At 43.3% G+C, this 17,802-nt stretch overlaps 2 protein-coding genes across 3 annotated transcripts; one reads left to right on the plus strand and one right to left on the minus strand.

Annotated features, from left to right (window-relative positions):
- The first annotated feature begins 509 nt into the window (after nt 1-509).
- Nucleotides 510-1,629, plus strand: edf1 (endothelial differentiation-related factor 1). Of its 2 annotated transcripts, none has more exons than XM_084056372.1 (2): nt 510-609; nt 701-1,629. In XM_084056372.1, the coding sequence occupies exon 2, from the start codon at nt 741-743 to the stop codon at nt 1,191-1,193; it is 453 nt and encodes a 150-aa protein (XP_083912498.1). In that variant the 5' UTR covers nt 510-609; nt 701-740; the 3' UTR covers nt 1,194-1,629. The 2 variants fall into 2 exon arrangements, with proteins under 2 accessions (XP_083912498.1, XP_083912499.1); XM_084056373.1 differs by having other exon boundaries at nt 524-605.
- A 663-nt stretch (nt 1,630-2,292) lies between these two features.
- czib (CXXC motif containing zinc binding protein) lies at nt 2,293-13,298 on the minus strand. Its single transcript, XM_084056371.1, has 8 exons — nt 13,275-13,298; nt 13,096-13,179; nt 6,165-6,221; nt 5,978-6,059; nt 5,822-5,853; nt 5,350-5,427; nt 4,336-4,401; nt 2,293-2,590 (listed from the first exon to the last, which is right to left on the minus strand). Exons 1-8 carry the CDS (start codon nt 13,278-13,280, stop codon nt 2,513-2,515), a joined length of 483 nt encoding a protein of 160 aa, XP_083912497.1. The 5' UTR covers nt 13,281-13,298; the 3' UTR covers nt 2,293-2,512.
- Nucleotides 13,299-17,802: the final 4,504 nt, after the last annotated feature.

A 17,802-nucleotide genomic window follows, 5' to 3' on the forward strand; every position in this document is an offset into this window, starting at 1 on the left:
TGACACCGCCAATGAAAACAGGACTTCCGCTTGTTGACTTCAAAGTAAAATCCATGTTGACATATTACGTGTGTTCATTTTGTATTATTATTATCATAAATTGTTTTTTATTGTATTTGTTGTTGTTGTTTGTAATAAGCGGGGGGAAACGCGTGCAGGTCGAAATAATACTTTGTGAACAAAAAGTAAATAATAACATAGTGCCCAAATGCGGTCTACTGGCAAAAAGAAAGAAAAAAGAACTGATCTACAAGTTAAGCAACGCGTCGCATTCTATAACCCTATGGTCGCATTGCGACCAACGCAACGCATCATCAAGCTTGTAGATCAGTTCTCTCTGGCGAGCAACACTCTCGCGAGATGATTTATGCCCCGTCGTACGATGGCGTCGCGCATCAAATAATAGCCAACCTACAAGCTCACAGCGCGTCGCCTCCACCACGCGATGTGAGCTTGTATATCGGCTATTTTATTAGGCGCGTGTCTCGCGAGGTCAGACCCAACGTCATACGTCATCACGCAGGCTCTGAATCAGCATGTAGTAACTGCACGAGCGACTGACAGACAGTTCCAGAAGAAGAAGCAAAGCTGCGTTTGTTGTTGTTGTAGGTAAGCAAACAAACCCCTGCGTTCTTCGACATAATAACCGATTAAATGCTTGTATTTGTACTTACTCATATATTTATTTCTTTGTACATAGTATATACGGATATCGGAACATAACCCGGGGCAGAGAGAAGATGGCAGAGAGCGACTGGGATACCGTGACCGTGTTGAGGAAGAAAGGGCCGACCGCCGCTCAGTCTAAATCCAAGCAGGCCATTACCGCCGCTCAGCGCCGCGGCGAGGAGCTGGAGACCACCAAGAAATGGTCGGCGGGGCAGAACAAGCAGCATCTGGTGACCAAGAACACGGCCAACCTGGACCGCGAGACGGAGGAGCTGCACCACCAGCGGGTCCCCCTGGAGGTGGGGAAGGTGATCCAGCAGGGCCGACAGGAGCAGGGCCTGACGCAGAAGGACCTGGCCACCAAGATCAACGAGAAGCCGCAGGTCATCGCTGACTATGAGTGCGGGAAGGCGATTCCCAACAACGTGGTTATGGGCAAGATCGAGAGAGTGATCGGGAGGAAGCTGCGTGGGAGAGAGATAGGAAACCCACTAGAACCCAAAGAGAAACCCAAAAAGAAATGAACACTAAAAAGACTGATGCAACTACTCCTCCGCCTCCTCCACCTGCTTGTTTTGATCTGAACCCAACCACCCAGGTGTTTGCTGCAACACTGCACAGTTATGGCAATATGCTGTTTGCCTCTGCATAGAATGTTGTGGTTCTCTGAAGTACCATGATGATACATTTTTGATATGCTGAGCAACCGGATATGGCTACAGTATAAATATATATATGTTATGTTAAAATAAATCAACAATTTTGGCAATATATTGCTTGCCTCTACATTTAATTTGGCAATATATTGCTTGCCTCTGCATTTAGTTTGGCAATAATGTTTGCCTCTTCATTTAATGTTGTGGTTCCAACTAAGTACCTTCAGTTTTGATATGCTGTACCCACCAATATTTCTCTATCTGTTGCATTCAAAATAAATCAACTGCAACAATTTTGGCAATATATTGTTTGCCTTTACATTTAATGTTGTGGTTCTCCTAAGTACCTCGATACATGTTTTATTTGCTGTACACACCAGTGGTTCTCAAAAGGGTCCTTGGGGTTCCAGGGCATCCCTAACAAAATAGTTTCATTTCACCAGCTAGAATTGTTTAATCAAATCATGGGTTTCACTCTGTCCACTCCACTGTCATCTCCCCACCTACATTAGACAGGAAATGCTGTATTAAATCTAATTGCTCTGATTTCAAATGGGGTCCACTAATCAGTTTAGGGGTCCTTGACATTACAATAAATGTTTCAGAATCGGAACCACTGTTGTACACAACCCAATCATGCTTTTTTTTATTATAATGGGTAAATCAATCTTCTGGTTGTTAGAATGCCAGCGCTGTGGCTCACTTGATGCATCTCAGTTAACCTTATTCTACTGAGAATGAAGCCCCTATTTACCTCAAAAGGCCTTACCTTTTACCAGTTATTTTCTTGCCTGGTTAAAATATCTACAATGATGGATGAGCAATACAAACTTGTTTTAGCTTCAGTACCTTTCTGAATTGGATATAATTCAGCCCCTCATAGTGTACAACAAATGAAAAACAGACTAGATATTAGACAAAATACTTAAACCTATGCACAGACAGGGAAAAAAAACTAAAATCACAATCAGCCATTTTAACTCTTTATTCACAAAGCACTAATAAGCACTGAATAACACACTGTCTATGGTGGTACATCTTGTTGGATGCATAACATGGTTATTGATGTCCAATCCTGTTGGCCGACGCCGCTTAGAGTTGGACCACACTGCCTTGGGGCCAGTGAGCAAGTCCATGGATGTTTGGCCACTGACTGAAGGTCCTTGTCCAGTGAAGGTCCTTGTCCTTCAGCACTTGATGAACTTGTGTGTAACGTCATATATCCCCACCGACTCGCTGACCTTCTCATCGTAATCGTTCCAGTCCTGAAAAACAAAAAACATGATCATGTTGTAAACACAGAACTTTAGCCTATTTTCTTTTTTGGTTCATCATTTTAACCACATTAACCCTGGCATCCCTATTTTGGGCATGACATTTAAGGCAAGAATTCTCAGAAACACCCTAGGCCTGTATGCTTAATTTACATGTCATGCCAGTGTTGTGCAGTGAAAATAGGTCTACAAGCACAGCATGCCGCCAATGCGATACGTGAGCTTGTAGATCAGCTATTTCGTGTCAATGCACATTGTCTTCTAAATCTAACACACGTTCATTTGATTAGCTGCTGGGTTGCTTACATCACAGTGTTTTATAAGGTCTGTGTTATGCAGCCCGTCATGTTTTTACCCTGCCATAGTTTTTATCCTGAACTGGAAAACAAACTACAAAATCAGCCTTAGGGTTTCATTCCCCTTTATGTGGTTAAACATAGCCAGACGATAAGAGATATCAGCCAACTAATAACTCTGGGGAAATCTAAATTCAATATATGGGCTAGAATAGCAGAGAAAACTAAAGCCAAACAACCTACGCCTACTGCTTTGAACCAAGGAGAGACCAAGGAAATGGTGGTGGACAACTGGCGGAGCACGGAGCAAAAAGCGATCTCCAGCCCCCTGCATCATTCATGGGGAGATAATGGAGTTAATGGAGTTCCAGGGCATACTGATCAACAAGCTGAACTGGACTGATAACACAAGAGGTCTTCTACAAGAAGAGCAGGGCAAACATGTTCTTCCTGGGGAGGCTCATCCGTCCTTTGGCTTGTGTAACAGGATGCTGCAGAAAGATGTTCTACCTACAGTATCTGTTGTGGCCAGTGTCCTCTGCTCTGCAATTGCATACTGGGGGAGTTACATCACAAAAGAGACAATAACCGACGTTGAAGCTAAATAGGATGGTGTGGAGGTGGTGGTGAATGTGAGCACAATGAAGAAGCTGGTGGCTATCATGTCTAACCCCTCCCAACCCCTCCAGAAGGAAATAGTAGGGCGACTGAGTACCATTGGTGAACGCAGAACAGATTCATCCTTCCAATATTCAAGACCGATGGACTGGGTCAGTCCTTTGTGCCAGCAGCCATGAAGTAGTACAATGACGCTAATGCTCGACCCACCATCAGGTGTCCCGCCCGGTCAGTGGTCACAGTCGAATGACCAACGTGATTGTTCTTGCAACTCTTATCCCCCGTGGACTAATAACTAATGGCACATATGACTCTTCCATTCCTGCTGTGTTCTCATTATCTGATCTTTTTGCCTTTTGTATGACTGCTTTAACTGTCATGGCGACTACATTTCTCTTATGGGATCAATAAAGGTCCATCTTGAAACACCTGGTGGCGTGGCCTGGATGCAGATGTGAAGAGGTCTGGGTATACATGGGGACAGCTGTTGAAACTGACCCAGGACCGGGATGCCTGGAGAGCCCTTACAGCCAATGTCCGAAGTTGGGCATAGGCATAGGCCTGAAACTATCCCAATATGAAGTCTACGTTTTTGCATTGGATCTGCTGTTATAATTTTGGTGGAAACTCATCGTTTCCATCCAGTTTAAGGCTATTCATTTTCATTGAATTTAGATGTATCGGTAGGTAGGCAGTCTGGCTGCGCAAGACTATTTATATTAAAGTCAAATAGGATGTAAATAAAAACTACTGTATACAGTGATCCTCCAGTGAGTTAATTTAGGAACGATTGCCTTCTAGTGTCATTCCTGTGGCACTCACTTTCTCTAGCAGGGTGATCTCAGGAAACGACGTTCCAGAGTCTGGTCCTTGTGCAGCAAAGCCAGCCTGGTGGGTATTTGAAAATGATACAAAGTCATTACGACCATAGCAACACAACATACTACAGTGAAGTTCACAGAATGTTTCTAACACAATGTGTCCATGAAACAATGCATTGGTGCTTTGAGCTTTTTTTTATGATCACCACATGCTAGGTTTTCAGTGTGTGTAGTGAGGGCATACATGTCGTTTTTAAGGGATAACACTTGATCAATTATAAATCATAATATCTTCATTTCGTTCAATCTCTGCCATAGTTCGAAATGCAGGTTGGTTAAGTATTACGACATGATTTACAACCTACAAATGCAAAGAAATCAATTAAAGCTTAAAAATATGTTAGGCACCGGTGGCCTTTTGTCAAGAGCGATGTCAGTCAATCTCAATGAGAAGAAACCCTTTGAGTGAGTCCAGCCAAATTAACAGTTAAAACAAGCAGCGAGGAAAACATGTTCAAATTCTGAATGAGGTCTTTATTTAAATGTTTAATAATTTATTTTTATGTGGAACATGTATAAGTATGGTATAATACGTATATGTACATGGGTTGGGGCAGTAACTCAGGAGGTAGAGCGGCCGTCTGTGGGAACCGGAAGGTTCCTGGTTCAATCCCCCGGCTCCTCTGGCTTTGTGTCCATATGAAAGACACTGAACCCCTAACTGCTCCCGATTAGTCCCCACTCCCTTGCATGGTTGCCTCCACGGTTGTTGTGTGAATGCGTGTGTAAATGGGTGAATGTAATGCACATTGTAAAGCGCTTTGGATAAAATATGTTATATAGAAATCATTTATGTGTTATCTGACACTTTAGAAAAGACTTCACTGGAGAAAAGATAACCTCAATTCTCCCAAATCATCCAACACTACAGCGCATATATGGCTATAATATAACCCTAGCCATATTATTGACAGAAGCAATGCAGTCCACTCTGCTGATGTTTCAGCGATATTACCTGAGGCTGGAAGTCAACCGGCTCCAGACCTCGACACTCAAACTGCACCATTGTCTTGAACCTCTCGTTGTCCTCCGCCTTCAAGACAGCACACACACAGCACCGAGAGAAACACAGACGACGGTGTAAGTAGCTGAAACAAAGAAGCATTGTGATTCAACATCCCGTCATTGTTCGTGAGGCACCGATGATGTTGGAGGCTGCCCTGCTCCACTTGGTCAAGTGTTCAAGTGTCCAAATTTGGAGCAGTTTGTGTTAATCATGTTCATGGACTATTTAAACCAGATTTGTACTTAAATGTGCGCCAGTGTCGCACACTGAAAATAGCAGATCTACAACCTCAAAACACGTCACAAAACCATCAGCTGCAGTATTTTTGGTGCGCAACAAGATGTGCAACCGGTTCCTCAGGTTAAATGAGCAAGCCGCTGTGTGACATGCAAGAGCAGACCTATTGTGTACCTTTACTTACATTGTAAGGCGTGATAGTATCTCCCAGGATATCTATGAATAAACAATATAGAGGTCATATTATTCTCCAATCTATTACAGATATCACTTCAGACAGTGACAACTGAACTCCACACTGTTGTGAAGATGCAGACAGAGATAAGATGTTGCCTCTTACCAATAGAATTCTCCCTGGCACAAAGTTTACACTTCTGCACCATGCTGGCACTGCCTCTGCCTCCTTTTAGTGGTGTGCTTTCCTGGAGAAACAAATCAATTCATATTTGTGCATCTGTTTCTTTTACAGTAACATTGTTGTGTTTGCTAGCAAACCGTATGGACATAAAAGACAATCAGATCCTTACCGCAAGGGTTACATATTGCCATTTATCTGGAATTTCTCCGCAGTTTCCGCATTTTAGCTGAATCAAGAGAAGGAACCATGTTTTGTTAGTTCATACAAAAGCCAACTTGTGCTCTGTGTGAGAGAAAGAGGGACAGTGAGTGATCACAGCAGAAGAAAAATGATGAGGATTGTTTTGATTTTTGCAATCAATATGGTTTAGAGAAACTCAGGTGTAGTACAGCACCAAAGTAAGTAAAGTACCAAAAGTAAAAGTACTCATTAAGCAGAAATCTTCCATTTCATGTTTTCAAAATGTATACAATCATTTGAAAATAGCAGATCTACAAGGCTTTCAAATAGCCGAAGTCTATATAGGACTGAAGTGGTTAATGTATGTTTTGTAATAATATTTAAAATCTACAAAATAACTAGTAACTAAAGTTGTCCAATAATTGTAGTGGAGTAAAAGTACTATATCTGCCTCTATTTTTTTTTTTTTTTTTTTTTTACTTTTAATAACTTACAGGAGAGGAGTTCTTACTGTATGGTGTGTGTGTGTGTGTGTGTGTGTGTGTGTGTGTGTGTGTGTGTGTGTGTGTGTGTGTGTGTGTGTGTGTGTGTGTGTGTGTGTGTGTGATATGAAATGTGAGCTTACCATAATCACAGTAATCCTTAATCATATTCCATCATATTCAAACAAAATCACTGTATTTTATTATATATTTTATTGATATTATAGCTATATTCTCCAGCTCCCTGTGGTGCATGAACCCCCCACCACTATTGTGTGGGGTGGGTCTATGATAGCTCCGTTCCGTCAGCAGAAATTGGACTTCCGGTTTTCGACCTAGCAGAAATAAGGGTTCCGGTTGCCTTCAAAATAAGATCGTGAATTTTTTATGTTTTTTAAAAGACACAAATCTAATTTAAAAATACATTTATGATGTATGCCTTTTAAATGGCTCATACTAAAACACTTCTAAGTGGCAAGTTTAAAAAAAAAGACACAATTGTATTTAAAAAATACATTTATGATGTACAGTATGTCTTTTTAAATGTTTTTTCCAGTTTGAAATTGGCTATTGACCCCCATTAAATGTGCACTTAGCACTGTTTTGCACTTTAACTGGATATTGATTTGTGTGTGTTATATATATATGTATTGTTTTTGTATTGTTTGTCCATTGTTGTAATAATGCTGACTCTAGGCCAGGTCACTCTTGGAAAATGATGATGATATAATATTGTTTATTGCAGAAGCAAATAAACAATGATAAAAGAGACCACAAAATATGCTACAAATAATAATAGTAGATAGTGCAGGTGAGATAAAAAAAAAAAGAAGAATTTGGGGTTTATAAAGTTGATCTCACCTATTTAAAAACTAAAATACAATACAAATACAAATGTAATCAGAAAAAAATCATTAAAAATGTATATTATTTAACAACATATATACAACATGGAAACACAGCATAAAAAAGATAGAGGACAGAAATATTAGTAAATTTGTAGTTTGTGTGTGTGTGTGTGTGTGTGTGTGTGTGTGTGTGTGTGTGTGTGTGTGTGTGTGTGTGTGTGTGTGTGTGTGTGTGTGTGTGTACTTCTCCATAACTGAGCGCCCATAAACTTGATAGAAAATGGATACAGACCAGTACAGAATGCTGGTGAACATTTGAGAGATAATTTGTAAAAAAAAGGAAAGTGGCAGGCCGCCCAGTGCGGCCTGAGGTAAGAAAAGTGCCATTTTCAGACAATACTGGACACTGGACAGGAGACGGCTGTTGGCGCTAGCACTTTTGACATACGCACACGTTCAGGGAGACCCCCTCTACAACGCCACACTCGGGGCTAAGCGGAAGAGGTGTATTTGGAAAAGTGGCGGGCCGTCCAGTGAGGTCAGGGGTCAGAAAAGGTCAATTTTCAGTGCATATAGACTTCACAAATTGGGCGCTGGACACGAGATAGCTATTTGCGGGGGCACGTGTGACATACGCACGCGCTCAGGGAGACCCCCTCTACAACGCCACACTCTCCGCTAAGCGGGACAGGTGTAAAAAAAAGTGTGGCGGGTCGTCCAGTGAGGTCAGAGGTCAGAAAAGTGCCGTTTTCAGTGCGTAGCCTATACCAATTGGACACTGGACCGGAGACGGACACGTGTGCCAACACTTGTGACATACTCACGCGTTCGGGGAGACCCCCTCTACAACGCCACACTCTCCGCTAAGCGGCACAGGTGTAAAAAAAAGTGTGGCGGACCGTCCAGTGAGGTCAGAGGTCAGAAAAGTGCCGTTTACAGTACATAGCCTATACAAATTGGACACTGGACCGGAGACGGACATGTGTGCCAACACTTGTGACATACTCACGCGTTCGGGGAGACCCCCTCTACAACGCCACACTCTCCGCTAAGCGGCACAGGTGTAAAAAAAAGTGTGGCGGACCGTCCAGTGAGGTCAGAGGTCAGAAAAGTGCCGTTTTCAGTGCGTAGCCTATACCAATTGGACACTGGACCGGAGACGGACACGTGTGCCAACACTTGTGACATACTCACGCGTTCGGGGAGACCCCCTCTACAACGCCACACTCTCCGCTAAGCGGCACAGGTGTAAAAAAAAGTGTGGCGGACCGTCCAGTGAGGTCAGAGGTCAGAAAAGTGCCGTTTTCAGTGCGTAGCCTATACCAATTGGACACTGGACCGGAGACGGACACGTGTGCCAGCAATTGTGACATACACACGCGTTCGGGGAGACCCCCTCTACAACGCCACACTCTCCGCTAAGTGGGAGAGGTGTAAAAAAAAGTGTGGCGGGCCGTCCAGTGAGGTCAGAGGTCAGAAAAGTGCCCTTTTCTGACATTTTCAGACAATAGTGGACACTGGACCGGAGACGGTTGCCGATGCCAGCACTTGTGACATACACACGCGTTCGGGGAGACCCCCTCTACAACGCCACACTCTCCGCTAAGTGGGAGAGGTGTAAAAAAAAGTGTGGCGGGCCGTCCAGTGAGGTCAGAGGTCAGAAAAGTGCCCTTTTCTGACATTTTCAGACAATAGTGGACACTGGACCGGAGACGGCTGCCGATGCCAGCACTTGTGACATACACACGCGTTCAGGGAGACCCCCTCTACAACGCCACACTCTCCGCTAAGCCAGACAGGTGTATTTGGAAAAGCGGCGGGCCGTCCAGTGAGGTCAGGGGTCAGAAAACAGCCATTTTCAGTGCATAGACTCCACAAATTGGACGCTGGACATGAGACAGCTATTTGCCGTGGCACTTACTATTACTTACTTACAATTATAACAATCTGTTCTTGCTTACAATTGACCGCTGATCATTCAGGCTACAATCACAATTTAACACAAAAAATTGTAGATTAATATCACAGACTGAGGTTACCTGTTGTTGTCATGTCACTGTGACGCAGTGTTAATTTTTATTTAGTTTTAGTCATAGTCTTTTGAATAACATTTAATTTAGTTTTAGTCATATTTTATTCACCTTAAATGTTTGTTTTAGTGTAGTTTTAGTCGACTAAATATAATACGATTTTAGTCGACTAAATCTACAGTTGATTTTGTCGTCAAAAATGTAATGCTACATTTTACACTTGGTTGCATGCTGAAATTAGCCAATCTAGTGAATCTACTGCTGTGACTTCACGTATCAAATTAAATAAAATACCTTTTAAAAAGTTCTATTGATGTCACCTCCTTGTGACTCCATAATAAATCAAACCTACTCATTGGCTTTTTGGAAGAGGATGCAAGTCCCAGGAAGTGCCACAGAATATAATCAGGAAGTTTTAAAGCATCTTCTGTGTATACAGTACTGTTGCGTTGACCAGTTATTGATTGATATGTGTGGATACTCCCACAAAACAGACATGGCTATGGACAAGCCTTGCTTCTATTTCAGTTTCCCAGTTTGACATCAGTAAAACATTTCAATACCATTAATAAAGGCACACACCAACATCTCGTTCTGTGTCTCTCTCCGTTCCTGAGATATGACTGATGTAACATTGACTGTGACTATGATTGTGACCTTGAGCCATTTTTATAGGGCAGCCCAGAGATCATTTCTACCAAGTTCCATGAAAATCTGCAACTCTCTTCTATCAGGTAATGGATGTGGAGCCATTTCAAAATGTGTGACATTTTCAAAGAGAACTCTGGAACTAATCTGAACAAGAATCAAGAGGGATTTATTTGACACTTACTCAATACAGGTACAAGCAGTGAAATGTTGGGAGCTGTTTCTACAGAGACTGTGCTAACACAACCAATGTCTTTTTAAAATTATAGATAACAGGAAAAAAATGAAAGTACAGATGGAATGGCATGTATGATAATTGATAAACCTCTTAAAACATGTATAATAATCTGTAGCAGCAGTGCCAAATGTGCAAAAATAGAAGATAGCAACGCATTGCAGGCTTGCAGGCTTATGCAATTAAGAGCGTCTGCTAAATGCCTAAATGCCTAAATTGTAAATCGCATTGTGAGCTTGTATATCGCCTATTTTAACTATTTTAAAATAGTCCCAGTCCCACACGTACAGTCCCAGTCGGCAAAGTGTCACCTGGTACTACCAGGTGACCAATTGACACTTATTTGCACTTTTCTGACCTCTGACCTCACTGGACGGCCCGCCACACTTTTTTTTACACCTCTCCCGCTTAGCGGAGAGTGTGGCAGTGTAGAGGGGGTCTCCCCGAACGCGTGTGTATGTCACAAGTGCTGGCATCGGCAGCTGTCTCCGGTCCAGTGTCCACTATTGTCTGAAAATGGCAGAAAAGGGCACTTTTCTGACCTCTGACCTCACTGGACGGCCCGCCACACTTTTTTTTACACCTCTCCCGCTTAGCGGAGAGTGTGGCAGTGTAGAGGGGGTCTCCCCGAACGCGTGTGTATGTCACAAGTGCTGGCATCGGCAGCTGTCTCCGGTCCAGTGTCCACTATTGTCTGAAAATGGCAGAAAAGGGCACTTTTCTGACCTCTGACCTCACTGGACGGCCCGCCACACTTTTTTTTACACCTCTCCCACTTAGCGGAGAGTGTGGCGTTGTAGAGGGGGTCTCCCCGAACGCGTGTGTATGTCACAAGTGTTGGCACACATGTCCGTCTCCGGTCCAGTGTCCAATTTGTATAGGCTATGTACTGTAAACGGCACCTTTCTGACCTCTGACCTCACTGGACGGTCCGCCACACTTTTTTTTACACCTGTGCCGCTTAGCGGAGAGTGTGGCGTTGTAGAGGGGGTCTCCCCGAACGCGTGAGTATGTCACAAGTGTTGGCACACATGTCCGTCTCCGGTCCAGTGTCCAATTTGTATAGGCTATGTACTGTAAACGGCACTTTTCTGACCTCTGACCTCACTGGACGGTCCGCCACACTTTTTTTTACACCTGTGCCGCTTAGCGGAGAGTGTGGCGTTGTAGAGGGGGTCTCCCCGAACGCGTGAGTATGTCACAAGTGTTGGCACACGTGTCCGTCTCCGGTCCAGTGTCCAATTGGTATAGGCTACGCACTGAAAACGGCACTTTTCTGACCTCTGACCTCACTGGACGGTCCGCCACACTTTTTTTTACACCTGTGCCGCTTAGCGGAGAGTTTGGCGTTGTAGAGGGGGTCTCCCCGAACGCGTGAGTATGTCACAAGTGTTGGCACACGTGTCCGTCTCCGGTCCAGTGTCCAATTGGTATAGGCTACGCACTGAAAACGGCACTTTTCTGACCTCTGACCTCACTGGACGGTCCGCCACACTTATTTTTACACCTGTGCCGCTTAGCGGAGAGTGTGGCGTTGTAGAGGGGGTCTCCCCGAACGCGTGAGTATGTCACAAGTGTTGGCACACGTGTCCGTCTCCGGTCCAGTGTCCAATTGGTATAGGCTACGCACTGAAAACGGCACTTTTCTGACCTCTGACCTCACTGGACGGTCCGCCACACTTTTTTTTACACCTGTGCCGCTTAGCGGAGAGTTTGGCGTTGTAGAGGGGGTCTCCCCGAACGCGTGAGTATGTCACAAGTGTTGGCACACGTGTCCGTCTCCGGTCCAGTGTCCAATTGGTATAGGCTACGCACTGAAAACGGCACTTTTCTGACCTCTGACCTCACTGGACGGTCCGCCACACTTTTTTTTACACCTGTGCCGCTTAGCGGAGAGTGTGGCGTTGTAGAGGGGGTCTCCCCGAACGCGTGAGTATGTCACAAGTGTTGGCACACGTGTCCGTCTCCGGTCCAGTGTCCAATTGGTATAGGCTACGCACTGAAAACGGCACTTTTCTGACCTCTGACCTCACTGGACGGTCCGCCACACTTTTTTTTACACCTGTGCCGCTTAGCGGAGAGTTTGGCGTTGTAGAGGGGGTCTCCCCGAACGCGTGAGTATGTCACAAGTGTTGGCACACGTGTCCGTCTCCGGTCCAGTGTCCAATTTCTATAGGCTATGCACTCCATTGAACAACATTTATCCATTTAGATACATTTTTATCTTTTAAAAAACGTTTTTGTTACACAGAAACATAATATGTGTTGTATAGCTTCGTTTAAATGCTTAATTTATAGTTTTAATGTGCAAATGAACCGTTTTTCAATGGTTTTCAATGGTTTCTTTTTACTCTAGAGGGTACTCTTATTCTGAAGGGATCGTCAACCGGAAGTCTTATTTCTGCTCCGTTATTTCTGCTGACGGAACACAGCTGTCTATGATGGACCCATCATGGACGCACCACGCACAATAGTGGTGGTCCCCAGGTTGCTCTTAGTCAGGATGGTGGTCCCTGGGTCAAAATCAGTTGAAAACCCCTGGTATAAGCGATTCTCTCAACACAGGCATCATTATGTCATGATGTGTATGACATCTGTTCAGTTTAAGAGATTTCAATGGATCGAGATGTAACTATATCATATGGTTTTGACAGCAATGACTGACAGGTATCCTTACTTTGAGAAACCAGCGGAAATCCTCGCCCACCGGTCGCACATTTGTGATATTCTCCAGGGTGGCTTTGAACTGCAGCCCGAATTTCTGTTATTGGAGGAGAGAAAACCAGATGTGTGCTGCATAGTTAAACACATACATTGTTAATTATATACGCGACCATGCAGTTTATCAATACATACCACCATTTTGAAGGCTTCCTGTAACGTGCGTGCGTGCGTGCAAACAAACGTAAAACGTAATGTTCCGTCAACGTAGCCAGCTAGAAATTGGTGACCTATAAAATAATGTGACACAAGAGGACGCTGTTCTGCGAGATTGGAAATTATGTTTTCAGACTGAAGATGTATTTGTATTGCCTTTTGATATTTAGAAATGTTCCTTAGAATTAATACGTGAATAATGAGAATAAAAGACGTATACCAGTTTATCCAGAGGCTTGTTTATTATAGAAGCTCATAAAACAGGGGGTGGGGGGGGGGGGAGACAAGTTTTAGTCTACTTAAACAGTATATGATTCAGGCATATTTCTTGCAGAGGACTAAATCTATATTATGTCTCTATGCTTAGCACTGGTCCCTTGCAATTGTCATGATGACCACCGCTTGATTTATACATATTTTTATAGGCCTACTTATTTATTAGTTATTGTGTAATAGTTGTGTTAACCTCATTCCCTGTGTGACTTTTGTCACACAATTATAGACTCTGTACTGCAGTTTATTCTACAAAGGGTACTGGAAACCAAGATGCCTCGCAATGTCTCAAAAGAACCACGTGGTGGCAGCAAACAGCTATGATATGTTCACTGGAACTTGAAGTGTATTTGGTTAGGGTAGCCTAGCCTTGGTAACTAAAAATGAAAGAACATAAATGTAATAATCAAGTGCAATAATAATGTATTTCAATGTACTTATTACAGTAATTTATTTAATGTTGCTATATTAAGCAAATTAATTAATTACCAAAGAATCTCAGGCTAATGTGTACTGCTGTTTGTTGTACACCACGAAAACAAATCATGAAAGATTCTATTTTGAACACACAGCTGTTGTTGGATAAGTAAGAAAACACATGAAAACAGAAGTAATAAACTAGCATTTAAATTACATTGCCCAAAGCTGTACACACCAACTAAACAAAAATAATTGAGTATAACATTTTAAAAGTATGTTTACCTGTTTACATGCAGATTTCAAACTAGCATTTAAATGACATTGGCCAAAGCTGTACACACCAACTAAACAAAATAATTGAGTATAACTTTTTAAAAGTATGTTTCCTTTACACATTAATAAAAAGAGAAAAGTCATTGGAATGGAAGGCCTACATGCAGATTTCAAAAATGTCAAAAGACTTAAACTTACAAAACTTTAATACTCTCCAGTGAGCAGCAGAGCACAACATTAATCACTCACTATTAACCATTCTGTAACATGAAGAACACATACAGTAATACAATAACGTAAGTCCTTCTCTCCAGTGGCACATTCCAGGACAACATTGCAACGTTTTTAGAATTGTTCTTGAGAAGAAAACCTTACTCTCCAGGGAGTGTCCACCAAGAACACTCCTGTTCACCTGTAAGAGAGAGAGAGAGAGAGAGAGAGAGAGAGAGAGAGAGAGAGAGAGAGAGAGAGAGAGAGAGAGAGAGATCCTTTAGTCACAACTCAGATATACTTAAAGATAAAATGTGGGACTTATTACATGTGCAGTGATTGGGGTGGTAATGGTATCCCAACTATTCCATTGAAATATTTTAGGCCCTAATGTTGGGTAGGACAGTGGCTCTCAACGTGGGCTCATAGCAGACAATATAGCATCAAGCACTTTAATCCTATATACATTGACTATTTGAAAATAGCCGATCTACAAGCTTGTAGATTGTAACGGCTATTTTAACTGCTGTTTCCAAAAAAACTTAGAAAAAGTTGAAAAAGGTGGCATGAAATATCACAGGATGCAAAATAAATATCCACTCATCCTCTGCTCAGTTTAATTAAATAAACAAACCTACGTACCTCAGAGGGGAACGTGGGTTTGTCCCCAGTCCTCCTGGTAGGGCGCTCGGAACGCCGCAGGTGGTTGAGTTGCAAAGAACAACCCGCTGCCGTCCTGAGAGGTAAAACAAACAAAGACATGCTTTATATGACTCTCCAACTAATCACCCCCAAACTACAGTCCTCAAAATTGGCATGGCCCCCCAGTCAATATTTACGATTCATTTCAGACCCTGCCTCTGAATAATTTGGCCCAAATTCCATCTGCAGTGAATCATTTCACTTGAAATGTCAAAAAACTTTCTCTGAGAGACACCATATATATCTATTATGTAAAATCTGAAATGTATACTTGCACTAAATGTCTTGACTAAATGTTCAGGACTTAGAATGACTGAGAATTGTAAGACGTTATTCATTCCAGTTCCATTCCATTCCACAATTTTGAATTTACCAAGACAAATGTGAAAATAAATCCACCACACTATGTTTTATAAACAAATCAAAAGTCCTTATAGGGAATATAGGCTATGCAACACTACTCTGGCAAATGCAACAGATTGATGCTCCATCTTGCCGAAAAAGATCTATACAGATCTGGATCGGCTATTTTAGGCGCATAACATAAGTATACATTTGCCTAAACTGTCAATGACAAACTCTGGCCCTTCCAGAAACCTCCTTAAATCAACTTACATTATGTGGGTGTACGATATACAACTTACAGGGGAAGCAGATGGGTAATCCATTGTGCTCTGGAAGTGTGAGATGTAGAAGGGTCCATGTGGGCAGGGGGGGCGGGGCGGCATGTTGACTAGGATACCCGGGCAAGGAATGCAGCCGTTGGGGCATCTGTCCCAAACAACCATGGGCATCATGGGCATCGCAGCAGGAGAGACTTCCCTCTGCCCCAACTCATGTAAGTAAGAAACGTGTAGGCCTGGAGGGAAGGTTAAGACATATCCAAATGAATGAATTAATGAATAAATGAATATGTGGACTTCTGTATCTATATAATATATTGAGGTACAAGTAATACTACTAGTACACATAGTAGATAGCCTACTAGTACACATGTACAACAGTTGGCTAGTCCAAATTGTATTAGCCTATACTGCATATAATGGAGACATAACCCATTATATGCCCCCCCCCCCCCCCCCCCACACACACACACGCACGCACGCACGCACGTACACACACACACACACACACACACACACACACACACACACACACACACAGAAGGCATAACTTGTCTTGGGAGTTGAGTCAATCTTGCTCAGGATAAAATAACAAAAGTGCACACGTGGATGATTTCACTAAACACACATTATGATATGATACCATATACCAGCCTATTACCGTGAGCTTGAGCTATTTAAAGCCAGTAGGCCTACGCTCGGCAAGGACATTAAAGGACGACGTTACCTTCCACACAAAAGTCCTTGATGGTGGCAAATAACCTGGCTAATAATGTCTAAAAATAATAATATTTTCAATACAAATTGGGGAAGACTCTTACTTTAAAAGGCTAATTGTTAATTGAGACAGACAGTAGGCACCACACAGCATGAGCATGTAGCCCCGTTTGGAAGGTAGTCCCAGACATTTCCAGACGTTTAAGATTTTTCCGGAAAGTAACATTTTTACGACGGGTTAGAAAAAAAAACGTTTAATACGCTTATTTAGTCAGCCTGTGCCATGTTTTCCCATTCAACTCGGAAGAACCCCCGACGGCAGGTGCCTGTACTGCTCCCGATTCGACTCCAATGGGAAAACGTGGCAGAGGCTGACTAAATGAGCGATTTAAAGTTTTTTTTTCAACCCCGTCCTAAACATTTTACTTTCCGGAAAAAATGTAAACATCTGTAGATGTCTCGGACTACCTTTACTTTTTGGATACGATGTTGCAAAAAAGGTGATCTTCACTACGTTTGGAGGACGGACTCTCCTCTGCCGGGAGCATATGGTATAATGGCCGGGAGCCGATACAGCCGATAAGGGGACCTAATCTCGGAGCTATCGCGTGGATAGTGAAGTTCCAAACGGGGCTACACAGCATGCTGCAAGAGTCAGACTCAGACTCGATTAATTAACGAGAATGTTAATCAATAGACTGAACGGCCAATTAATAAAACAAAACGTTATACAACTTACGTGATCTATTCATCCCCAAAGACCCCTCGAGCTCTTGGGGCCTGATGAAACAATGCGATCTTATTGCTTCCAGGTGGTCTCGGTCACGGTCAAGGCCGAACTCATGTGGCGGTGGACCAGGGCTGGCTCCTCTGTGAAGATCGGGGCCCCGAATCCTGCTGGGTCCAGGGAACCTCTCCTCCTCTTCGGGTGGATCCTTCACCTCACGAGGTCGCACGTTGTGGAGCTGTGCATATGTTTTATGATCTGCTGCTGTCTTCTCATCCTCCAGGACCAGGACCCTCGCTGCTGCCGAGCTGAACTGGTATGATGTGCCCGGGGATCCAGCCTCTTCCATCGGTGGTGGTGGTCGTCGTGGTTCTTCGGTCCCACCGGGTCCAGAGTTGTTCATCTTCTTCTCGGAGCCCCTCATCTGCCGTTGACGGGCCATGATCTTGGACCTATCCGTAACCAGTGAACATTTCCAGCAGGCACAGTCCAGAAACGTGCAGAACCTCGTGTGACCCTTCTGAGGGACGAGATGGCCGTGATTTCTGCATCTGGCACACTT

Source organism: Gymnoscopelus microlampas, assembly GCF_963454915.1.
Source record: "Gymnoscopelus microlampas genome assembly, chromosome: 5".
In the NCBI taxonomy this organism is placed as follows: Eukaryota; Metazoa; Chordata; class Actinopteri; order Myctophiformes; family Myctophidae; genus Gymnoscopelus; species Gymnoscopelus microlampas.